The 27085-nt window shown below is 45.8% G+C and overlaps 1 protein-coding gene across 2 annotated transcripts in view; it reads right to left on the reverse strand.

Annotated features, from left to right (window-relative positions):
- The window catches only part of HYDIN (HYDIN axonemal central pair apparatus protein), a 3619565-nt gene that overhangs the window by 119537 nt on the left and 3472943 nt on the right, over positions 1-27085 (reverse strand). For both annotated transcript variants that reach the window (XM_078670948.1, XM_078670947.1), the window contains 2 exons: positions 23547-23759; positions 5146-5309 (listed from right to left, as the gene is read on the reverse strand). In XM_078670948.1, coding sequence (XP_078527074.1) covers positions 5146-5309; positions 23547-23759 — 377 coding nt within the window. The remainder of the gene's footprint in view (positions 1-5145; positions 5310-23546; positions 23760-27085) is intronic.

The raw sequence follows: 27085 nt of genomic DNA on the forward strand, positions 1-27085 counted from the left end.
AGGGGCCGACGCCGGCGAGGTCGTGAGGTCGACCGGCGGCGACCCGGATTCGGAACCGGACCCAGAGGGTCCCTGCGGCGTCGGGACCGAAGTCGCTGACGGCGCCGAGGCCGAAGCACCCGACAGCGCTGGGGCCGGAGCGCCCGGCCCGCGTGGGGCCCCAGTCGGAGCCGCTTGGCCCGAAGGCGCCGCAAAACCCGACGGAGGAGCGAGCGACCTCATGGCCATGAGGAAGTCTGCAATCTCCCCCGGCGTCGCGTCCTGCCCAGGGACCGGCGGGTGTGGAGCAGGCCGCGACACCTGCGGCTCCAGCGGAGCCGCGTGGGCGGTGTCGCCCGAACCCCCGGCCGCGTCGCGCGAGCGTCGGGGGGAGTCGGAAGAGCGATGATGCCTCTTCGACTTCTTGTGCCTCTTACCTGAGGACTTCGAGCCCGAAGACCGATGACGACTCCCGGAACTGTGGTGGCTCCGGCCCCGCGACCAGTCCCTCGACCTCCTTTCGGACCGGGACCTCGAGCGGGGCGGACTGCCGAAGCTCGAGTCGCTTACGGGACCGCTCCCATCTAGCCTTAGACGTCAGGGCCCGGCAGTCGGAGCAGGACTTGTCGTTATGGTCCAGGCCTAAACAGTGCAGGCACCGGCGATGGGGGTCGGTAACCGACATCATTCGGTTGCAGTCGGCGCAGGGCTTAAACCCGGGCATCCCTACAGGCACCGTCGGAGTCGATATAGACTTTGAAAAAGGATCAAAAAGGATCTCAAAAGGTTAGTCAAAAAGTGACTATGGTACAACTTTTCCCAGATCTGCGCTAGCTGGCACGGAAAAAAGAAGAACTGACGTCAGCACGCGGAGGCGGCGTCTAAGTACTCCAACGACGTCATCACTGCGCCCACGACGCCAACGACGGACGCGTAGCAGCGGACTACGCCTACCGACGCGCATGGGTACTGCTACGCAAAAAAATTCCAGATCCAGTGTGACGCCTGGGGATATTCTAAGGTAAGGAATCTATCACTAACGTGTCTCTTTCAGATAGAAATCACAGACAAGACATTTTAAACCAGGCCCTGGGAAAGCATAAATTCCTTCTAGAAAATAAATTGTAGAGCTTGAAAAATTAATGAAGAGGGCATGTGGTGAGAGCAGTGGGGTTCCCTCCAAAAGAGGAGGGCCATATTCAACTGGGTTTATCAAATTATTATGTATTTGGGGAGGTCATTTATTAGGTATTTAATAAAACTCGGGTGCCGAGGAGTCAGGGAAGCATATTAGAGAAGTTCATTTAATGATATAATCAAATATCTCTATATCCCAAGAAGAGGAATTTTCAGGGTAACACCAAGAAACACACTGGAGTTCCTATGAGGTTGCCTATTAGGGGCGTAGTTTTGGGGGGGCAGTGTTTGGGCAGTGGCGGTAGACACGGATTGGGGGTGGCGTTAATTAAAAAAAAAACATACCTTATCACTACGTCTCTTCTTCGTTGTCTCCCGTCGAGCTGGAAACAGGAAACACCCAAGCTCCCCTAAGCCAGTTTTAACACGCGGTGCACACATTTACATCTGGCTAAATCCACGTGGAATTGTTGGGTGGCGTGACGCGATACACTTCCTGCTTACATTTGTGACTACATATCGCACAAGTCTCTTAGACGTCTCTATTTCCATACTGAACGGAGACACCCCGCGCGTAACGTCATGACGATACGACGTCAGTCACGTGCAGCGCTATGGACGTAACAGGTCAGGGGTCACTTTGCCTTAAAGGACCGGTGGGACACGGCGTCAATTACCTTCGCGGTGTTCCGGGACTCAGGCAGATGGGATAGGGCTAACCCAGAGGACGGTAAGGTGCTCGGGAGGATAAAGGGTGATATCTCAGAACTTTTGGATACATTTAACTGCTCTCACGGGCGGTTTGTGTATCGCGGCAGTTTCTGATGGGGGATGCTCATATCCAAGGTACAGCAGCCTCACGCATTATTCTGTTTGCAGATTGTGTTCTTAGGGAGACCCTCCTGGCGGACACCTGTTCGGGCTCGTGAATTTCATGAACTCGGTGAGTTTCACTATTACAAGGGGGTTAACAGCCTTCTCAGGGGCTAGTAGTAACTTGCATTTACTGAGAGAGTGTTTTGGGTGTAATGGTGTGTGGGGGTTTACCGAGGCACTCGGAGTGGGCGTGGGAGCACGCAGCGTGTTGCCTCTTTTTAAAAGCAGCAGAAAGAGTTACCATTGGTGAACGAAAGAGTGCTGCTACATAATCCCGAGTGGATGAAGTTTAAATCTCGGGTATGAGCACAGCAGATACATTGTTACTGCCACAGTTGCACAAGCTAATTTCCAACACATCATGAGTAACACTGTCAATAGAGACGTTGTAATTAAACGGGGGCTGGGAGAGAGAGTGATTGAAATAAAGTGGTTTTCCATCAAACTCTATCTGCTCCTTTTCAGTAAATGTTTTCCCGCAGTACTGGGATCAACCTCCACTCTTAAACTAGAAAGACTTGAGAGAGTATGGCTACGGATGACCTACTCTACTCCGAGGGGCCTTTTAACCAGATTACGGAAGGGCCAACAGTGGTTCTGATTGCGACAGTCCTGACGAAGACCGGAGTGACCTTTTTAGGCGCATTTCCAGCGGTCGAAACATGTTGACTTCAGCAGTGGTAGGAGGGAAGTCTTGAGGAACCTCACTTTCGCAATAAGACATTTCCCATCCTTTTCTTACTTTTAATCCTGGTAGGGGTACCTAACTGTGTTTAATAAAGTAATTCTTTCTATTGGCACCCTTAACCAGTTTTAATCACTTTCCTATACTGCAACTTTTTGTCGCACTATCAGTTCCAGTCACAGGGTGTTTTGCACACACCTTTCACCTGCTTTTGTGTTACTCGTTGTACGTGTTGACACTATTTGGTTGTACGTCTTGTAGTGTGGAATTTATTATTTTTTTCCCCCTCCCTAATGCTCCGCCCTGGATGTGGCTACACCAGGGCGTTTGTAGCAGGCCCTATGATGAAGCATGTCACATACTTTGGTATGTGAGTGAGGGCAGTTTTTCAAAACCGAGAAAATTTTTCTTGGTTATGTCTATTGTGTACTCTATATACCCCTTTAGTGTGAACATTTGATCCGGCATGGGGGCCTGGGGTATTGGAGTTTAAACGGTAATGGCCCTCTCCCCTTTTTTGTGTTAAGTCCCCTAAGCCAGTCACAACGCTGCAGTGATGTGATTGGTCTGAGTGCTGTCGTTCGGCGCTTAGACTGGGACTGGGAGCCTGGGCATGTTCTCCACCCAGGCTGTAATGCAGCCAGGGTGGAGAACATGCAAAGTGTGCATGATTGTCTGGCCGGCCCAAGACAGCCAGCCAAGCATTCATGCACACTTACAGATTGCCACCATTGCTTTCCCTGCTCTGGGAGTAGAGCAACCCTGTCTGCCCCGCCCCAAAGCTTTCACAGCAGGAAAACATAAAATGATAATAACATGACGTTATTATCATTTTATTTTTCCTTTTTGTTACGCTGCTGAAAAGCAGTGGGGCGTCACTCCTCCACCTTAGCGGAGGAGCCGCCACTGTGTTTGGGGTGTTACACCCCAATCATAAATGCATTTTCAGATAAATAGTTGGGTACAGGTGTTCTTAGTCGGGTAACGTGAGTTGCCTGTCGGATTTCACCAGTAATTTTTGCAAAAACACAGAAAAAAACTAAGGGGCCGATTAGGATGGAGGATTTTCCGCCTCCTCCGGGCCGGCGGAAGCCACCGCCGGCCCGGAGGAGGCGGAAAATCCTCTGCGGAGTCACCAAAGACCCACCGCCGCATTACGATGGCTGGTGGGTCTTGGTTTCTGTCCGCTGCTTTTCCGCCGCGGTCGGATTACAACCGCGGCGGAAAAGCTCTCATTTGGCTGGCAGTGTCTATCAGACACCGCCAGCCAAATTAGGATGCATTAGTAAACATGCTTTTCCGCGGCGGTTTTTCCGCCGTGGAAAAGCATGTGTACTTTTGATTTTGGGGGCCCGTTGCGGGCCCCCAGGGTGTAGGCGGGTGGGGGGTGCACATGGGGGGTACCTATGGTACCCCCCAGTATTTACATGCACAAAGCGGCAGGCACCGTGCGGTGCCTGCCGCTTTGTGCATGTAAATGTAAAACATGCACTTTTAACATTGCGGCGGGTGCTGCTTGAAGCAGCACCCGCTGCAATGTTAAATATCCAGGATGTGACCGCCAGGGTGGCGGTCACATCCTAATTTGCACGGAGGGACCGCCGCAGCCCATGCGGACGGTTCCTCCACCTCTGGGATGGCGGACGGACGCAAGTCCGTCCGCCATCCTAATCGGCCCCAAAGTCTCTTCCCCTCCCTGTTTTGAAAGTCCTCAAAAATATTGGTTATTTCACAAAATATTGTGTTTTCTCTCTTAGTTCTCCTATTAATCTGCATTCCTCTCCTTTCCACTGCCCCTTAGGCCCCTCCCAAGTACTCTGCTTGTCGTTTAATGTATTTAAACATTATATGCCTGCCTACTTGTCGGAAAATCTGAAGCTCACCCCCAACCATCTTACTGACCAATTTAATTTACATCCTTGTTGCCTATATTGCCTATAAAAGTTGTTATCACGATTCAGAAGAAAATCTGTTTGTAGGAGTGCGAGCAGAATGCAATGCACCTTATCTGAACTAGGGAACTGTAAAAAAAAGACAGAAGTAAAAAGCATATGTCCGTTTTATTCCATGGGTGAAATACTGATGCATGACGGATGATCTTGATTATTTGTTGCACTTTGGACTGTTTTAAAAAATATTCAAAATGAGTTCCCTGTGGATACAAAGACAGTTTAGCAACATCAATATCTTCGAGGGTAACATGAGGCCAAGCATTGCCTCTCCCTTTCGCAGAGTTTCAGAGCAGTCAGTTTCCCAAAACTTAACACAACCATTAATCATCCATAATTAACAATCCACGCATGCATTTAATAATGCAGTTGCCTGTAAATTCTGTCCCGCCTCCATGTAATACTGAAACAAGACTGACCTTTTTTGTCCAGCATATAGTTACCACTCTATAGAAGGTGTCAGAGAGCCTTATACAACCAACAGATCTTGCCCCAACCCTACTGTTACATGCACTGTACCTTTGTGGTTTGTTCAGCCAGTTGGTGACATGGAGCAGCTCCATGTAAGATGTCTTGCATGGCACTTCACGTATGATAGTCCCCAAAGCCTTTGGGGGCTCTGCGATACCTTGTAAGAGGTATTGTAAGCCGGTTCCATCTGGGAGAGGAAAGAATACAGAGCCCTAGGGACAATAAAAGAACAGACGGTAAGATATCACAAGCAGGAGATTCTGGGACAGTGCCATATGATGACATAGCTTGCATTTACAGATGCCCTTTTTCATGGTGCCCTCACCTATGGCTGCAGTGATATCTTCATTGAAGTTGCAAATGTTAGACTATTCCTGCCTGCAACACGTCATACAAACCATATTTCCAATTGGCAAACATGTGCGTTCTCTGCTCTCCAGAGAGCCATTGCGACATTCAAAGGTGCTCTGAAAGGCCTTTCAGAGTGGGCTAGGATTCCATTAAGACGTAATAACAGAGGGAAACAACTTTTGCTTTTCAACTTTACTACGTCATAGCAGTAAATAACCAGATTGAGAATTTTGAATTCGTAATGGTGGCTTTTAGTGGGAGCCCTATAGAACACATAAATAAATCAAAGTAAATGGTAAAATACATGCATGTTACATGTATGTACATGCAAAACCATGTACAGGAATGTATCTAAGGCTGGATTTACCAAGTTTTGGTGATTTTAAAATTTAGACATAGCAACCAACACAATATGTAGAAACAACCTTGCAGGATAAGCGTCATACTGGTGCCCTAAAGCTTGAAAAATGCGAGAAATGAATGGAAAGGGGGCCAGGTAGGCAGAGGAAAGCCGGACTCTGCTCCTCTGATAAGCCAGAATCTTCTGTTTCCTATCATGCTTTGTACCATGCATATGCTTTAGAGAACAAGTTCTTATGAATGCAAAATAAACCTTTGGAATCATCTCTATAAATGGTATGTTTCCTTTTCTAGAAGATTCATACGAGGGGGGAGTGGGAGTTGTTTATGCCTTCAACTGGGTTGTCCTAAGTGTCTGGCTTGTGGCTATGCCCTGCAGCAAACTCCACATAGGCAGCCAATCCCCACACTGCGCACGGTTCCCCTCCCTAAGCATATTATGGCATCAGGGATCCTATCTCTCATGGCCTGCTTTTAGTATAAGTGGGTGTCCCAGTGCCGACTCGGGGTATCCACAATCAAACATTGGGGACTGCAGGGAGAGCCCTCGCTGCCCCAGCCATCCTCCCCAAGCCGTTTTCGGCCCGCTTACCCCATCCCCAGGGCCCAATCAATTTAATAAGGGAAGTGGGGGTGCACGGTCCCCCTCCCAAGTCATTCTCGGCGCCGGGAAGCCCACCACCTGTGGCCTGTCTTTTGTATAAGTGGAGGCCATGATGCCAACTCTGGGCACCCAAAATCAACACTTTGGGGGCTGCAGGGAGATTCCAGGACCCTGTGGCAGCAGCGGCTTTCCGCATACTCTGGGAGCCAGCATTGCTCTAGGCCGGAGGGAGCAGCTATTTATGCTACTCCCTCTGGGTGGGAGCAATCTGTTGATCTGTTTCCCTGCCTGCATCAGTATCGCATAGAGTGGAATAGAATACAGTGGAGTGGTGTACAGTAGAGTGTCCTAGACTGGAGTGGCACACAGTGGAGTGTGGTAGAGGGGAATAGCATATAGTGGAGTGGGGTGGGGTACATTGAACTAGTGTACTATGGAGTGCCATACAATGAAATAGAGTACAGTGGAGTGGCACAGTGGCATACACTGTAGCAGCATACAGTTGAGTGGAATAGCATATAGTGGAGTGCCGTAGAGCGCATTTGTGTAAAAGTGGAATAGCGTGCAGTGGAGAGGAGTATAGTGGAGTAGCATGCAGTGGGGAGGTGTACAGTGGAACAGCATACAGTGGAGTGGCATAAATTGTAGTGGTATACAACAGAGTAGCATACAGTGGAATAGTGTAGAGTGTAGTGTCATACAGTGGAACAGTGTTGAGTGGAGTGGCATAGAGTGTAGTAGCATACAGTGGAATAGTGTAGAGTGGAGTAGTGTACAATGAAGTGGCTATAGAGAAATAGGATACAGTGGAGTGTCGTAGAGTGGAGTAGCGTACAGTGTAACAGTATAGACTGGATTGGCACAGAGTGGACTAGCATACAGTGAAATAGTGTAGAGTGAAGTGGCATATACTGGAGTAGGGTAAAGTGGAGTGGCTTAGAGTGGAGCAGTGTACAGTGTAGTGGTGTAAAGTGCAGTGCCGTAGACTGGAATGGCGTAGAGTGAAGTGGAGTATGGCTGTAGATTAAATTGGTCAGTAATGTACAATATGAAGTGCAGATTACGCAAGAGAGCGATTTGCGTCACTCCACATTTACCAAGCAACAGCAAGTGGCCTTTAGTTGCTTTGCAAATATGACTTAAGTACTGCGTTGCCCATGTGACATGTGAAACCATGTGTCACGCAGGGTAACGCAATACAGTAATACATCTGCCCCTTAGTTATATATTGTGGCATACCTCGGTACATGCCAACTAATAGCATATAATTGGCTAATGGTTGGCTTTACAAAATTAAATGGCAGGTATATATATTTTTAATACACTTTGCCTGTGTTCTGAGTTAGGACCTTAATTATGGGTAGGTAGCAGGTTTTATTATAATTCCCTGCCTGTTAGCACTTTATTAAATTGTTGATAGGTAGTGAAATTCTTTTATATGTTTCTATATATATTTTAAATAGTTTATTGAGTACCTCGCTAGTGGCTTGGAAGTATACTTTTTTTTTTTACACATGTACCTTTTATATTATTGTTTTTCATTTGTGCTGTAATTTAAAAACTCTGTACACTTTTTTTTAAAGAATTAAATATGTACAAAATACAAACTACACTGTAGTACACTATATTTGTGAAATATAGTGTATAACAATGTTTTTATTACATTTTTTACATATATTTATTTTTAAGAATAGTGGTACTTGTGACATTTTTAAAGAACAAGTTACTTACCTTTGGTAACGATATATCTGTAAGAGATAGGAATATATTAGTTATAGATTCCTTACGTTCGAATTACCTCCAGGCATCAGACTGAATCTGGAGAATTTTTTCTCAGCAGTACCCCTGCGCGTAGGTAGGTGCCGTTGGTTGACTCCACATTCGTCATCAGCATCGTGATCGCCGGGATGACGTCTTGGTATCTACTTGGAGGCGGACCCTGCGTGCCGACGTAAGCTCTTTTACACAACATTCCACGCCAGAAGCACAGAGCCATGCAAGACACTGACCACTGGTGCACAAAACTAGGGCCCTGAAAGGGAGTCCCTTACTCTAGAAGTCAGTTCGCAGAACGGGGAGGATGAGTGGGGAGGTAAGGAATCTATAATATATGACTCTTGCAGATATATCATTACCGAAGATAAGTAACTTGTTCATCTGAAAGAGATTATTAGTTATAGATTCCTTACCTTAGAATAGATAACCCAGCAATACCAACCCCGGAGTTGGGTCTGCGAACTAAGTTCACACCTGAAAGTCCTGGAGAACTGAACAGCCAAAGAAGCCATCTTTCCGGACTTGACTATCCAGGCAGTAATGTTTAGTGAACGTGTGCAGTGATGCCCACGTGGCTGCCTGGCAGATGTCACTGAGCTGGACTCCACGTCCCACAGCAGTAGTGGCTGCCGTCGCCCTTGTGGAATGGGAGTCCAGTCCTACCAGAGGTTCCTTTGTCACCAAGGAATAACAGATCTTAACACAAAGGATGACACATCGAGAGATGGTCCATTTTTGCATGACCCGACCTTTCTTGGCGCCCACATAGCCAACAAAGAGTTGATCGTCCACCTGGAATTGTTTTGTGCGATCCAGATAAAATAACGCACGTTTTTGATCCAGACAGCGGAGTCTTTCCTACTCCTTGGAAGGATGCCTGGGCAGGAAAAAGGTGGGCAAAGTGATGGTCTGTACTATGTGGAAAGAGGTAACCATTTTGGGTAGAAAAGAAGGCCTAGTTCAAAGAACAACCTTGTCCGGATGGACAGCAAGGAAAGGAGGTTTAGAAGATAGAGCTCGAAGCTCACTCACCCTTTGAGCAGAGGTGATGGCAACCAGAAAGCAGTTTTTAAAGTCAAGAGTCTGAGAGGACAATTATGTAGTGGCTCGAAAGGAGTGCAAATAAGGTAAGTTAAGACAGGATTCAAGTCCCACTGGGGCATTACGAAAGGAATAGGAAGAAAAAGATAATTAATGCCTTTAAGAAACCTATTTACAAAAGGGGACTTGAAAAGAGAAGGCTGATCAGAAAGGCGAAGAAAGACCAAAATGACAAAAAGATAGCCTTTAAGGGTGCCCAGAGCAAAGCCCTGTTGGGCCAACAAAAGTATGAAGAGGAGAACCTCAGAAAGAGGAGCAGAAGGGGGATCCACAGCCTTTGCTGCACACCATGCCACAAATTTGTTCCATCTGCAGGTGTATACTGTTTTAGTAGACGGATGCCTGGCTGCCAAGAAGACATTACAGACTTCGGGAGGGAAGTTGAAACCTCTCAACTGTTGCCGCTCAATCACCACGCAACGAGGAGGCTGGACAGGTTTGGGTGGAGAAGCGCCCCCTGCTGCTGCGACAGATCCTTCCAAAAAAGCAGTCTGATCGGACGATCGATGGCCACGTTCAAGAGCTCAGGATACCAGACTCCTTGTGCCAGTCTGGAGCCATAAGAATGACTTGGGCCTGGTAGCGCTTGATCTTCTTCAGCTCTCTGGACAGAAGTGGTACAGGCGGAAAAGCATATAGAAGACCGCAATTCAACTTGTGACGGAAAGCGTAGCCGAGCGAGTGCCGCCTTGGAAATTCCAACACGCAGAACTGCTGACATTGTGCCTTCTCTTCGGTGGCAAACAGATCTAGCCAAGGCTCTCCCCACTACTGAAAGAGACCTTGCACAACCTCCGAGTGAAGACTCCATCTGTGATCCATCATGCACCGGAGGCTGAGTTCGTCCTCCCTGGCATTCATGGAACCTGCCAGGTGTTGAACCACCAGGGACATGCCCTGATGTGCCAGTCATGTCCAGAAACGAAGAGTCTCTTGACATAGGGTCCCCGACCCCACCCCCTCTGAGTCTTTCTAATTGTGGCTCGATATTTCTACCAAAGAACTCTTGTGATATAGATCCCAAAATACTGGAACTCTTCAGGCCTCACTGGGGCTTGGCAATCCTGGGACAGGCGGAAAGTCTCTCCTGACAGAGGGTACATCCCTGACTTTAACCAGTTGTTCTTATGACCGGAGTGGTCCCCAAAAATGCGGAATACCTAAATAAGCCTAACAACTGAGCACTGGGGATGTGGCTTGTACGACCAAACAACACAGGAAAATACATTGCATGCCTTAAGCACGTATTTTTCCCCCCGCTTTTTTTTAGAATGCATATGTCTATAAAACATATGCTATTACAACTCACTGTTTATATATACACACACACAAAGTATTTGTGGTGGGAGGCCCCACTACTCTCCCCAATATACCTTAACTGTGTGGTAAAAGCATGCGTTGTAAAAACATACATGTGGTAAAAAAAGCCATGCTAAAAAATGCATGGTTAAGGCACAACGTGGTAAAAACCTTGTTGTAGAGGCTGTTTTCCGGGGCGTGCAACATACAGAAGGTCATCATCCACAAAAATCTCCTCCCATCCCCCCGGTGCTCCTGCACCCCAATTTAAGGGGTCCTGTCAGATCCAAATCGCTGGTGGCTCAAGTGCCACGGCAAACATCATGGGGGACAGCAGGCATCCCTGTTGAGTGCCCCTTTCGGGGCTCAAAACTGCGCGATATCACTCCATTAACTTCGACTCTGGCCATGGGGAACCAGTAGAGCTTGTCCCCTTAGCTCTGATGGAGTTGCCGCAAATAGATTGGCAACAAAACATGTTGGCCTTTCGCTTTTGAAATGGGCAATACATGCCATTCTTTTATTTGAGAGTACTCACGGCACCGAATAAAGTATGCGCTTTGCAAGTGAGTTACACCTCATTTAAACTTAGAGAAGTTAATCTCTCTCTTTCTTTTCACAATGGGGCCCAGCGGGTATTGATTGACACAAGCATTTACAGTGCATCTGTATACACATCATTGTTCTTCTTCCGTTTCTTTTCTTTTCTATACCTCCTAAAATTTGGACACCTTTTTCTTCCATTATGGTTATGAAAGTCACCGATGATGATAACGTGGGCAAACTGGTGAGTAACAACCAGCAGCTCCCTTGGTGATTCTTACATGAGGTACTTTCTGACCGTTCACACATTTTTTCTTCTAGGTGTTTACAAGACGAAATGACATATGGTGATTGACAATTATTAAGAATTGAACATTGGGCCGGGAGGTGAATGGCATTTAGACCTTCCTGTGAGCAAAGAAAAGTTTTAACTGCTCCTGTCATCCAGGAATAAAATAGTATTAACATGAATCTAATTTTGTGGATTTATAAGTGACTGAGTGGGGGGAAATCTGATTAATATTCTCCCGTATGCTCCTTTTTTGTGTATGAGGACCAGTAGAGCAGCCTGACCCACGCCCTAAACTTTGGACCGAAGCCCAGTCTCCCAGCACCACAAACATGTAGTTCCACTCTATCGAATTGAACAGTATCTTGCCGTCTAAGGCCATTGCTACAGTCTGTGTCTCCTGGTAGGATTCAGTTAGGTGTAGGCCTCCGTATAGGTAACAGAGGTTAAGTCGGGTACTCCTGTTGGGAATAAATCCTGACTGGTCAGGGTGAACAATCAAGGGCATGATCTCACGCAATCTGGTCGCTAGAGCCGTAGCCAGTACTGTGGCCTCCATATTTAGTAGAGAGATTGGTCTACACGATCCACAGTCGGTTGGTGACTTGCCTTTGTTATGTATTACAACTATTGCGTCATCCTTTGGTCTATGGGGAGGCAGCCTTTAGTATTTGCTTCGCGGGCCATTGCGAACGTTGGTTTGATTATAACATCTGCCAACCCTTTGTATAATTCCACCGGTAGTCTGTTAGGCTCTCGTGCTTTAGCCGACTGAAGCTCGTGCAATGCCCATGCGAGCTCATCCTTAGTCAGATCTGCCTCCAGGACACCACCTTACTCCTCAAGGAGCACCCATAGAGCCACATTCTTGAGAAGTCTGTACAATCCACGTCTGTCATGGTGGTTCAGGATGCATGCAGAGCCTCACAGTAGGTGACAAAGGCCTCTGCTATATCCGTGTTTGTGGTTTGGGTTCCCCCCTGCTCGTCCCGTATTTCAAGTACCCATGGGCTCTTTTTATTTCAGCTTTCTAGCCACGCCAATAGTTTGGCTGCCTTACCTCCTACATTGTATAGATGACATTGTGTCGCTAATGCATGTTTACGTGCCAGATCTTCCGCTAGGGCTCATAAATCCTGCTGGGGTAGTTGCAGTCTATGGGTGTACTGTTCTCCTCTCTCCCCCTCCTCCTGGACCAGTCTCTTCAGCTCCAGAACCTCTTTTTCAATGTCAGCACATTTCAGACATGATTCCATTTTCCTTCCCCCAATTAATGCCCCCGCCCCCATCACAGGTTTGAATGCCTCCAACAGGGTCACTGCCTAATCTACAGACCCTTGATTTTCTTTGAAATACAGTTCTGCACAGTCATGCACTTTTTCCTGTATCCCCTTATCTTTCAGATACCAAGTATCCAGTCTCTGAGGCATCCGGTAGCCCATCGTTGGACCCAAGAGCCGCACCTCCACTAGGGAGTGGTCCGATACACCCCTTGCCAGGTGTGCTGCAGCACGAAACTACTGCACCTGGGTCCGGAGTGTCAACAAGTGGTCTATCCTAGAGCCACTGCCATGTGGTGCAGAGAAAAGTGTATTTACCATGCTCAGGGATATGGTCTCTCCATAGATTGCAAGCGCCATTGCTGACACAAACTGTCCTGTTAAGGGCAAATAACGACTGTATGTATCATGCAATACCCCCGGGAGATAAAGGGTAATAATTTCCTGACAAGGATGCCCACTTTCCATGAATTAGTTGTATGTCCAGCATGGGTCCTTAATACATATCCCATTCTGTCTAAAGCCTTATAATTTTGGCCCCGGAGATGTGTCTCTTGTAGTAGTACTATGTCAGGGCCATGACGCTGCTGGTGTTGTAGGACATGCGTTTAATGCTGCTTCCTAGACCGTTAACACTCTAGGACCATCTACTGTATTATTTCGTAAATTTACCCGTGATAGTTCCCCAACAGATATTTAACATGCTCAACACCATCCTGAATAATCTTATATGGGGCTCTGGTCGAAGACGTATCAGCCTACGGAAACTGCAGCTGGGAACCAGGGCGGGAGGCCTGGGTGTCCCTGACTTTAGATGGTATTATTATGCCAGTCAACTCCAATGGCTCTCCTATTGGGTAGCCGGTAGGAATCTACACAAGAATGACTTCACGCAGGAGAGACTGGCACGAGGAGAGTTACACTCACTGCTGTTGCGAAAAAGCAGGATCCCTCCGGACAGTCACCCGCTTCTCCACACAGCCCTGCTATGCTGGAGAAGAGCACTGGCAAACACCTCATCGACTACGCCATATGCGGCGAATATTCCTCTACTAGGTATTCCGACACCGCAAGGCAGGACCACAAGGCAGGTACTGCACCCATGGATAGAGAACAAGATCGAGGAAGTGGGTGCATTCTTTGGGGATGGGACCCTCCTAGACCATGAGTCCTTTCAACAAATCACAGGTGCCCCCCCGGATTGTATTTACTGCATGCCGCAATCTCCCATTATATCCGGATTACTTGGGCGCCACAGCGACTCCAGCCCACACAACACGAGTTAGTTCACTTATTATATTATATGGCAACAGGAGAACACTTGGTAAGATGGCTGTACACAGGGATCAGGGAACATGCAGCCATCCCACTCACCACTCTCAGAGATACGTGGGCACGGGCCACAGACGAAGTACTGACTGATAAGGCCTGGCAGATTATCATTGAACACCCCAGACGGGTGTCACGGAATGTTAAATTTCGATTCATACAAGCAATGGTGCTACACAGGGCGTATCTGACCCCAAAGAGACTGCATAAAATGTTCCCGAACTCCCCACACACATGCCCACGTTGCGGGGAAGAAGAGGCCGGACTCCTCCACATGCTCTGGGCCTGTGCACGCCTACGGGGATACTGGGCAGGGATATGCCAGATACTGGGGACAGTTACTCAGATGCCGGTATCGGAGGAAGCCCTATACTGCTTAGTGGGGCTTCGTAAAAGACCCTAACAGTTGAAGGCTAAATTGAAATTCTTAGATCTGGCGCTCCTACTGGCTGTCAGAGCATTGACAATGAGATGGAAATCCCCCCGGATACCCCAAACGTCCAGGTGGCAGACAGACCTAGTGAAATGGGGCAGAGCAGAGGGGTCAGCCCTGAGGAGAGAGGAAGAGAAAGGACAGAGGAAATATCCCATAGCACAGGACTGGGAGATAATGCTGATGGATCTGGAGGGGAGGGACCTTATACAGTTACAAGGAGATAGGGACTGACACTTACAAAGAGATTAGAATTGGCGGGACAAGTTATTCCGGCGTACAGGACACAAGTATACCTACGTTAGGATTTGCTTCGCTCAGTGAGGAATCAGAGCATACTACACTATAACTGTATCACTGCGACCAGGAGACGAGGGTGGGATGGGGTGGGACTGTTGGGGAGGGCAGGGAGGGAGATAAGGGCTGGTTTTCTTTTTCATGATGGGTATAGCGGAGCTACGAGACTTATATAGGCGGTACCCACAGTGCCAGCACGATACACAAATGTGAGAATGTTGAACTTTATTACTGATGGTACATAACCTTTGAGATTGCCCCACATGTTGTGGGGGAGAAGGTACACACGGATGCGACGGTTCAGAGGATTGACTTTTCAGCTATTGGGAGGGCCGAAAAGAAAAAAAAAACGGGACTAATGGAAGCTATATGTATTAATATGTGAAAATGTCACCTTGATGCAATCAGTCTTGAATAAAGAGTTTAAATTAAAAAAAATAACACTCTAGGACCATATCGCCAGCCCCTGGGAAGTGTCCTGTGTACCTTTCATTGTAATCTTCAAGGGTGTCACCTTCAGCTGCCATTGTTTCATACCGTTCTCACTTGTTATCTGTGGGTCATCTGCAAAATACAAGGTCCCCCCTACCCTCCCATTGTAAAAGTAAGAATCACGGATCTGCAATTCCAATATAAACAGTAATCTAAACAGTGAACCGCCTGAACCCCCCCCCCACCCTGCTACCCTGCTCTGTGGGCTTTGAACTGCCCACACCCTCAACTTTCAGAGCGCCTGTCGCCCCAAACAGAACATCTGGTAATTGGGGTAAACTGCAGCCACCTGGTCAAAGGCATTCCGGATAACTTATACAGCCATTATTGAAACATATCCTACACACACTGGACTAAATGTGTGTGCATCAGCTTAGAGCAAATTCGACATGTCTTAGACCAAATTTCTCTCATGTTACCCCCCACTCCAGTCCCGTATCACGACCCCTCCAGAATCTCACAGGATGCCCCCCCCCTCTCCCCCCCCCCCGCCCAGTGTATCAAACTATCCCCTTCAGGTCCAAATCCCAGCTGGTATGCTCACAGGCCTTGCGAAGAGGGAAGCAGTTCTTGTTGGCGGTTCAGGGGTTGGCGGGGAGTGGATACTTTTCTCTCCCCAGAGCACTTGGATCAATCTTTCCTTTTGTCTCCACTGGCCCCATTTCCGGATAAACTTCAGTCCTGTAGCCAGTCCCACGCTTCTTCAGGGATGGTAAAGTGCCATTTTTTTCCATTCATGATGACTTTCAATTTGGAGAGGTGTTATATTCCATATAGGTACCCCAATATAGGTCTGGGTAACATCCCAACCTTTCATCTATATTCGTCCCTACACTACATATGTAATGGGCTGCTAGGACTGACCCTTTACCTAGTTACAGTACTGCCTACAGAACGTGGGTTTTTCCCTGAACAATAGCCTCATACATTATGCATGAGGATCCTTGGATTCTTGGAAACTCAGCAGGACTACCATCTCCTGCATAAGAACTATGTACAAGGTTAATTCCCGACGTCATCCTAAGTCTGACAGTGGCACAGCAGGGTAGAACCCCTGGGGATACCTTCTGGTGTATAAACATCACACCTTGCTGAGATAGTCAGAGGAGATCACGCCTTCCATGCCGACACACTGTCGCAAGACGCTGAGGTTCCTGCATGCTGACACTCCAGCTCGCAGTGGTCTGAACACCCCTAGTAGGATGTCCGGCTCGGGAACGAGACAATGTCCCACAGCCTCTCACTTCAGGTAATGGGGTTGACTTTATCCTAGAGGGATACTTGGCTTACCACCTACACACAGGCCAGGTACACTTAGGTACATCTAGTTAGGATTACATCGTAGGAGTACGCATTTGATTGTCATCTATTTTATATATTTTCCTCTAATTATGATTATAGCAACATTTTAGAAATCTACCATCCTTTTAGTGCTTCTAATCATTTATATCTGTTACTGTCTGATGATTGTTTCAGCACACCTATTCTACGCTTGAATGACGAATGTTCAATAAATGCTGACTGAAAAACGTCCATGTTGTTTACTCTGTGTATATCTCTGAGCACGAATGACTGAGCGAAAAGTACTGCACTGTTTCCAAGGTTCTGATGGATCAGGGTTGTTATGTTCGATAGTTGCCAAGAACTATTCTCTCCTTGGTAAGAGGAGTTTTTAATTGCACTGTGACCTACCTGGAAAACAGGCCAACATACCCAGTGGAGGTGTCTGGAATCAGTCTGGGGTGGGGTGTTGGCTGAGGTACTTTGGGTTACCAGGAGCTGGGCAATGGCGGCGTGCAATGACCTATTCACAGGAACCCCAATGCTAGGCTTGTACCATGTTCTAGAAGGACGTCTGTAAGTGCCTCATTATAGGGCAATAGGGGTTCAGGAGTGGAAGCCCCAGGCTGAAGCACTTCAGTCAGGAGATTAATCCTGACCTGCACTGAGGGCAGCTCCAATCCTAGGACCTCAGCTGCCCTCTTAACTACCATGGCATAGGACACCCCCTCCTCCGTAGCCACTGTAGGCTGAGAGAGCATGCCAGTGTCTGGGGAAGTATCCAGACCACTGGCTTCCCCAAGTTCCCCATACCAGTCCATTGTCTCCTCAGAGACATCCTGGTTCTCAAGAGGGTCTCCAGACTCCTCCCATTCCTCTCCAGAACCCAGCACGTCCACAAAGTGCTCTGGCCACAACATAGAACCCTTGGATTCTATCGACGTCTTAATCGGAATCGTTCGACACCGTGCCGGCTCCATGTCGTCGGGGATGAGGATAGGGCTAGCGCCACTGACGGGCATCAGCGACTGCCGCAGGCACCGACTTCAGATTCGCCGCTGGGGAAGAACGCGTTGGTGCCACCGGCGTCGAACCGGATCGGATCCCTGAGGCCCCACCGGCGCCGTGGCCGGAGCCGACAGCTTTGAACCCGATGGGGCCCCATCTGATCCCATGGGCCCGAAGGCTAACCAACAGGGTAGTTCCACTCAAATAGGCGCGCATGGCCTCGTAAAACTCTTTCATTTGAGTGGGAGTCGCTCCGGCTCCCGATAGGGTGAAAAGTGCAAAGTCGACTGACTCCGGCTCCGCAGAAACGTGCCTAGAGCGTCGGTGCTCCTTACCTTTCTCAACAACAAACGTCAGTTGAGGTGAAGTCGAAGTCTGCTTGGTCTTCTTCTTGTGCCTCTTCCCTGCGTGTCCAGAGGACCTCGAATGGGAGGAAAAGGACTTAGGGCTCCGTTAGCGGTCACAAGACCTCCTCTTCTTCAACGGACTGTGACCTCCTCGGAGTCTCGCTTGACGGTGTTGACTGCCAGACTGCAAGCAACTTCATCGCTTGCTCCCTCAAGGTCTCCGGGGCCATCGCCCGACAGTCTGAGCACGACTTCAAATAGTGGTCGCTTTCAAGACACCACATACATATGCGGTGGGAATCGGTGACCAACATCATGCGGGAACAAGTCCCTTATGATTTGAAACCTGTCTCTCTCTAAGGCATCCCTCGCACACGAAGTTGAATCGAAAAATTTCGATATAAGTCGAGAACAAGCCTGCCAAAAAGCAGTAGAGGGGTAGCTCTGCCTGGATTGGTGCTTAACTGGTGCGGAAATAAAATAACTGATGTCCGCACGCCTGTGTGGCACCTATATAGGCACCGTGATGTCATAACCGACGCCGTCACGCAGAGCCGAATTGAGCCACCTGACGTTGCTCTTGATTTATTCGTACCAAATCACAAGCACCCAGAAGATCACATAATACAAATAGAAATATATTGATGGAATGCTTTACAAGGGTAAATAAAAAAAAAAAGGATTGATTAATTCACTAAGCTAAACAAATCGAAAAAAGACGCTTTAGTGTTTGTTTCAAAATACTCAACATGCTCACGAGCAATTAAGAGAATGATCAATGCAAGATGGGAATTATTGGCAAATGAGTCAGATTTTAACAATCTATTCAAGGAAAAGCCATTACATGCCTACACAAGAGGCAAGAACCTGAGAGAACTTTTGGCAACACCTGATAAGAAGTAAAATGTAGATGAATACAAAGGCACTAACAAATGTCTTAACTGCATACATTGCAACAATGTTATCACTGGGGGAAGTTTGACAGACCCAAACACAGGAGGAATTATAAAATTAAGACATACGTCAGATTGTTACACAAGGATCGTAATATACTGCATTAAGTGCCCATGTGGCAAAGCGTACGTAGGAAAGATGGAACGCAAAATAAAAATAAGATTCACAAAACACAAAAGTACAATAAGGACGAAAAACAAGACATGCAGTTTAGCCATACATTGGCAAGAAGAAAAACATTCAATCTTGCAGTTGAGATACTAAATCATTGAGGTACTAACTCATATAACTGGAGTTGACAATACGAAGAGGCTGCTCCAACACGAGATCTATTGGATTAAACGATTGGACACACTATTACCGAAAGGTTTGAATGACAGAATCGACATGAGTTGCTTCATATGAGAAAGCACTATGGTAACAACGCATTCACCTTGGTAAATATTCGGGACAAGGAATTTGTCCATTATTTTCAGAAGCAAGTACATGTCAGACCTAGTAGAGCATGACACACCGACATGCAACATTTACATACCTTGTAGAATAATATACACCGATATATATTGTTTACATACCATACATGAAGGTTATGATTTGGTGGTGGGCACTTGGACATGTGTTGGGTCAATTTGATGACTAATAAAGTTTAGAGAGATAGAGTTAAATGCAGACAACTACGGACTAGCTTAGCAGGTTGTTTAAGACTTATCTCGTGCAAAGGACATTCATTGGAGGCATCCAGAGGCTGTCGTGGTAAAATGTCGGAAGAGAGCACATTAAATTGTGATAATACAGGCAGTGGTAACCAGCGTTCTTGCCAATATATTATATTAATTCTGTTTTATCACTGAAATATAAATCTATAAACTGACTATGAGCTTTATTCAAAGTGTTCTATATAACCTCTCATATTCCAAGATGGCACGTGGAGTGTTATGGTATACACAGGCGGGCTCGGGTGAGAAGAGGCTGTTTTTGTACGAAGAACCCATCTTCTCCACAAGAGGGGTAACCAGCGCACTTATGCTTGATCCGCATGCATCTCTGTTTATTACTTATTGACAGATCCTAGTTCTGCGATTTATTTGTCATTTATATCTATTCTATTTACACTTCGCACACTTTAAGATGGCGCCTTAAGTTGTGTACAGTTACAGGCGGACTCGGGTGAGAATTGGCCATTTTTGCCATCTATTAACAATCTTATTCATGCGTATCAGGAATCTCTAGACGCTGCAATGCTGTAACGTGGTTGAAAACAATGAAAACTCAGCATTTCATCTGATCGGTAAGTGGGCAGTCATAACTTTATTTAGACATAGTACAGGCGAATTGACTCTTGTGGTTAATCTGGAGGCATTTGGTTGTTAACACAGATATTGACTGCAGCATACACTGTTCGGGGAAAAAGGGAAAGAAACACTGATACTCCCCGTGAGGTGAGCTTTTATTTATTTTGAGGCTTTGTTGCACGATATGGTCTGTTACTCGGAGAAGTGTGGCTCACTGGTTAGAGGAGGCAGACCTGGAAGCAGAGGTCAGCCGGGGACCAGGGTTCAATTCCCGGCTCGGCGGGATCTTGAGTCCTAAAATGTCCATGGACTCGACAATTCTCGCTCCGGTGCCTACTCGATTCACGGGTTCACACTCTGCGACTCTGGGCAATAGCTTGCTTAATCTCCACAACGGCCCCTCGCGGCGGGATGCCTGGCTTTCACCTTGCGGATACCCTGTCGGGGTTATCTCACAGGGGAATACCAGGACGGGTTCCCTAAGCAAGCGCTTAGAAACCGCTTGGTGATTTGCGCTATATAAATTCCTGTACATTTACAGAAATTTTGATGTTTGCTTGTTTTTGTTTAGCAGTTGACCAGAGGTTTGTTTGGACTTCGATACATACAGCATTTTAATCCAGTTGGACCACATTAGGTAGGGGCACTGGATTAACACGAGGGTTATAATTCATGTCCTCGGACATGGTTGTTATCCAAAGCACTGGGTGATCAGATGTGGTAGCAGTGAGACATTAGTCTCTAATCAATGGCATTTATTGCCACATTTTGCATGTACATTACACACAGGTTTGAAGTTGACAGGCAAAAGCACTTGGTTTTAAGGTGGTTTATTCACTCTAAGGTCGTTACAAAGGTAGAAAATGGTACATGTGAACTAGTATGTACACAAAGGGTTATTGGTTGTTTGTGTAACTCCATGTTTTTTGTAATATGATTAAAAAGTTATATTTTTGTTTGGGTTTTCAGGTATGTCCCTGAGGAAGGGACTTAACGGTTCCGAAATGCATCAGGCATGAAAAGAAACAGGATGTACATCTTATGTATTTCAAAGAATGTCACAATAGTTTGTTGATGTTTAAAAAAGTATTAAGGGAACTGGTGTTTAAGAATATTTTGTTTAGTACATGTATGAGGTATTGAAAATATGATACCAAACACAAAAAATTAAGGGTTAAAACAAATAAATGAGATAGAATGAAGTAATAAGTATATTGTGTTTAATACATTGTTAATTTGTGTTGAAGTGAATAGCGCACACTGCATTTGGGTTGATGGGCTTGTTATAGAATGCAACCCTTTATCCGCCACCTCCCACAAGCTTAAGGTTGGAGTGCCACAGGGCACAGCTCTGAGCCTGATGCTATTTATTATCTACCTTTCTCACTTTGCCCCCTTGGTGGAACTCTGGGGTGCAAAAACGGTGTCATATGCTGATGATGCCCAACTCCTTTTCTCCTGGGGAAAGGATGAGACCTTCCCGGTGAGAAAATCCATGAGTGCCTGAAGGCAACATTTAGTTGGTTATCAAATAACCAACTTAAATGTGATAATAATAATAATACCGAGTCTTGTAAAGCGCGAGCTGTTAACTCCAGAGGAAGTGTCCCGGCACTAGGTGAGCGGCAGGAGCCAGAGTAATAGGAGTTGTGATTATTGCGTAAAGAGCCAGGTCTTCAGCAATCTCCTAAAACTGGTTTCAGAGGATGCCTGTTGTATTACAGGCGGCAAGGTATTCCAAAGAAGTGCAGTGCTTGCGGAAAAAGTGATGAGTGTAAGACTGAGCTCCTTTTCTTTGGCTCTGAGACCAAGACATCTTGGGAAACTTTCTGGCCAAAGGATGCCCCCCCCATCGCTATCAACAAGTCATGAAGTAAAAACCTCGGCCTTAAATTCGATAAGCAACTTTCATTTCACACTCCAATCAACTCTGTGGTGGGTATTGACTTTGCCCTCCTTCGGGTCCTTAGGAAAAAAACTCTCCTCTTTTTTTCCAACTAGACAACAGGTGACCCAGGCCTTGATTACCTCAAGACTGGACTATGGAAATAGCCTGTATGCAGGGTTGCCCAAATACCTGATAGACAGGCTGCTGTTAGTTCAGAACGCAGCAGCACGTACCATCTTTGAGCTCCCACGCCACTCACATGTCTCTGGTCTACTTTATAGCCTACACTGGCTTACAGTTAGGAAGAGGATCACTTTTAAAATACTGCTTTAAACCCAGAAAGCACTTTATATGGCAAGTTATGGGTAGCTTCAAGATAAAATCAAGCCTTACACTCCCCAGAGAAACCTTCGCTCTAGAAAGCTTCCATTGCCAATCAGAGTCATAAAGGAAATATCGATCTTCCGGAAACAACTTAAGACTTTGCTCTTTTCCTCAGCTTAGGCTCTTCTCTTTTCCTGCATGTAGACTGCTCCATCGCTATAGTTCCAGGCCACTCCTCTGAGTAACAGCTGCACTTTATAAATCACCCACATAAACATTTAAATGAATGAAAGAATGGAAGATAAATCACATACATCCCATGTGGGTCATTAGGAGCTTTCTTCTTTCTCCATGAGGTGTACTTTCTAAACAGTGAACGCATAATAAAGTTTCTTTGAAAAAAAGCTGAAAATAAAACCTGTAAGCATTTGGGAGACAATAACGCAAACTCCGTGGATTAACAAACTTTTTACATCACAAAAACACAAACATGATAGAAAATACAGCAAAATAAAGGGTGATAAAACCCTTGCACTGTTTTTGTTAGTCCTCAGATGAGCCGGAAAAAAGAACAGAGTCCGCAAATCAACTGTGTAGAAAACATGAAGGAATATAGAAGTTGGCTTCTTGCATTAGCAGTGTCTGTTTTTATTATTTTCTACCGCTGTTGCCTATCTGGCTGGGTTTCCCGTTGTGTGTTCTTTTCATTTTCCTGGGCAACATGGTTAGAGCAGCTATACTGTTTTAATTTAACTGTGCAAAGTTTTAAAAAAAGAACATTCAATATTCGTTGAAGTCATCTTCTGCATTTACCAAAGTAACATTTTTATAATTTAGAAATAAGGTTTATATGTTGAAAAATAGTTTCAGAGCTTGGGCACGCAAGTGTGACTACCCACTGGTCTATCACTTCAATGAAGATCATACGTTACAGAAAGATGCAATGTTTTCACATTCAGCCTCAACTATTGTGATCCTTCGAGGATAACCTGATTTTTACTCCTCTACACTCTTTTTTCACATCATAGCAAGAACATTTTTTGAACCAGCCTTTGGGTTGCAGTATCTTCTCCTCCAGTGTTCATCATGGCATGTCATAGTAATATTGTATGTGTTGACCTCTTAACTTACCTTGCTATACCCAGTACCCTCGACTAATAATATGTGTGGGGGATATTTTTAAGTCAGGTGGTCTCTGTACCTGGTGCTTCTTGCCCTCTGTTGTCATGGTGAGTGGTCTATAGGTGACTTCATAAGGTTTATTCTGCTGATGTGCCTCTACAATAATGGTATCTGCTCCTTTCCAATACTCTCCTTCCATGATGGGTTGCAATGTCCATGAGCGGTTGGTCTTATTCGTCAGAAGGATGGTCTGAGTTTGCCTTCCTCGTACCTGACAGACAAAATTCACAATCTGCAAAAAAAGAGGAACCATTGAAATCAAAGGATGGTTGAAAGCGCAAGTTATACTTACTGACTAATAACTCCTTCAGTTTCACCAAAGGAGCTTCCTCCTATTGGAGGATGAAGTTAGCAGAGAAGCTTAGTTCAGAGGTTTAAGAGTAGGTGCTCATGTCAACTTCAAGACTATACCCCCTGGTTCATGTAATGTCGGGCACCTTAGCCCTTCTTTCCACAGCTAAAAGTGGGAATTCTTTTTGGACGGGACAAAATTGAGAAGAGAGTTTTATATGAATAATATGGTGGTAGAACTAAGAATACGGGAATTACTAAGTGAGTAACATTTAATGAATCCACCCCTTGCCCCTCAATTCCCATATATCACAATTCACTTGACACGTTATGCCCTGATGAATAGGAAAGTCCTTCAGGTATCAATGAAGCACATTTTCTGTAAAATGTATATGTATTATTTGTAACATTCTAATGCGCGGAGTGCAGTCAGACAAGCTTAGCCCAATTCTACTTTAAACCATGTTCAGTCCAAAGGGATGAGGATAGAGAGAATAATATCAAGGGTCTAAGACAGATGCTTAATGTGTGTCAAGGACCAGGTAGCAAAGCTAATCCAGTGCTTCCTATTGAAGCCCTTTCTGGCCACCTGCATTTTAGTGAGATTTCTACAAAAAGGTTAATACATCAGTAGCTCAAAAATGTCTCCCTGAAAGGAATATTATCATATTATTAGGTTTGAGAACCAGGTCTAGTTAATTCAAAATAGAACAACCAGAATAAAGGATTTCCAGTAACTGTCGATGTTTTAGTATGTGAGGAAGAGGAGAAATACACTACTGTTGACTGGAGAACAGAGTGATCAAATTTATTCTTGACACTTCCGATTTCAACACACAATTAAAATGAAGAATGATGACGTAATCTCTATAATTCCTTTGAAATGACAAATGCATGCCATCTTGTCTTTGATGTAAAACCAAACAATCTGTGCACCTCCTATTTGTTGGTGTGAACAATTACTGTAGTATTGTCCCTGAATGTCAAGGTCTTTCCTTGAATGGACAGCAGCTCATGGATCTAAACTGATGTTCTAGGCTAGCACTACATATATACTTTGAGTAATTTCATCTTCTAGAAACCTCTGCATCTGGGGAGTGAAAAGGAACCCTCCAAGAGGGCATGGAATATACAAGAGATGTTTTTCCAAGATGTTGAACCAATCCGCCAGTTGTTGACTTGGGTTTCCGTAGGAGAACTACTACTTGCAGTGATAACCAGGATGAACACTGTATATTTAATTGAAGCCAAGGAGAACTTTGAACTTACAGCAAATGGATTCCACCACAAACCAGAGATAAAGGTAGTGAGGGGACCATACAGGAGTAAGGAATGAGCATCTTCAGGGCCTACCACTACAACCAATCACCAGGCTAGAGAGGATTCTAGCCCTGGCTGACCATCTTGACAAGATACACTAGAAGATACCAGTTGAAGTGGAATAGAATGGTCTTGTAGTCCTCTACCCACTTCACCACAGCAAAATAACTGGAGCAGAAGCCCAATCCCATCTTCAAAAGGGGAAGGAATTATCTGTACTGCTCCTGGTGGGTAAACATCCATTAGTACGCAGCTGTTACACCGCGAACCATTACTTCGCAAGCGTTACAACGCATGCGATGTAGCCTTTACTATGCAAGTTGTAACATCGCATGCGTTGTAACACATGTGAAGTAAAGGCTATCCACATTGTTGTGTGTAAACAGACGCGCTTCCGCTTCGGCGCGCTTCCGTTTCATCACAACTATGTAGAGGCATTGTCCCTCTCAAGGAACAGTGAATGCGGGGTTAATTTGCCACTGATCAACGTGTCATCATTTCGGGGCTATAAGTGTAAACGGACGCGCTTCCGCTTCGACGCGCTTCTGTTTCATCACAACTATGTAGAGGCATTGTCCCTCTCAAGGAACAGTGAATGCGGGGTTAATTTGCCTCTGATTGACGTGTCATCATTTTGGGGCTACAAGAAGTAGAGAGTGCGCCGTGCTTTTCAAAAACAGAGGGAGTGCAGGAGGCACATGCATCCATACCCACTATGCGCGTGTACGGCAACATAATTTGTGATTATTCAACAGGTGACTGCAGACTTTAAGCCAGAGAAGTCAGGAACAGAGGAACCGAGGAGAGAGGGGTAAGAGGGGCTGTGTAGTATTTAAGGGTTTAGGGTAGAGGGAGGGTCTTGCAGGGGGTAGTCTTTTTGTTTACGGGTAGTGTAGTTGTGTTTGTGTAGTGTAGAGTAGTGTATTTGGGTTTAGGATAGTGTCTGGGGTCTTGAAGGGTAGTGTTTGAGAGTAGGGACAGGGGGGTAGTGTTTTACTGTTTAGGTTAGTGTTGTGGTGTTAGTGTAGTGTAGGGTAGAATTTTAGGGTTTAGGGTAGTGTCGGGGTCATGCAGGGTAGTGTTTCAGTATAGGGACCGTCTTGTGGGTAGGGGCAGGTTCGTGCTGGGGTAGTGTTTTAGGGTTTAGGGTAGTGTTGTGGTTTTTGTGTAGGGTAGTGTTTTAGGGTTTAGGCTTGTGTCGGGGTGCGTACAGGGTAGTGTTTGAGTGTAGCGAGCTGGCTGGGGAAGGGGGAGGGTCAGTCAGGGGGTATTGAGGGTTTGGGGTAGTGTAGTGGTATTTGAGTAGTGGAGGGTGGTGTAGTGTTTGAGGGTTTGGGTAGTGTTTTAGAGTTTGTGATGTGTAGGGTTGTGTATTTGTATTTAGTATTTAGTTCGGTGTTGGGTTTTTATAACTAGGCACGTTTTTTGTTTGCAAACATTAACACTTGCAATGTAAAGGTATGAGAACTAAAAATGTGCGTAGTAACTGTATTAGCTAAGTAAAAACATTGCAGTAAAATCCTGGGAAGTAATGGTATGTGAAATAACGAGTCATATTCCTCCTGGTGTTCTGCACCTTGAAGATCAGTATTTGTGACTATGAGTGGTGGCTAGGTGAATTAAAATAGAGATATACATAATTTGGAAAACACTAGCTTACTGCTAATAGGATGCAAAGGGCCTTCAATATCTGTTTTAGAGATGAATATGGTATAATATTCTAGTTCCTACAAAAAGATTGCATTGATTGACAAAGTGAAGGACTGCAACCAGAACATAATTGTGGTAAGCTTAAGAATCATCTTTAAAAGAAGAAGCCAGGCAAACGGAATTCATGCCTAATCATCTATCTGACCAGGATGTGACATCACTAGTTTCCCACCAAAACCATCTTTAAAAAAAAGGAAGCCGCCAACCAAGAGGGGGCGTGGTCAACCAAGATGGCAG

This window comes from Lissotriton helveticus, chromosome 12, assembly GCF_964261635.1.
Source record: "Lissotriton helveticus chromosome 12, aLisHel1.1, whole genome shotgun sequence".
In the NCBI taxonomy this organism is placed as follows: domain Eukaryota; kingdom Metazoa; phylum Chordata; class Amphibia; order Caudata; family Salamandridae; genus Lissotriton; species Lissotriton helveticus.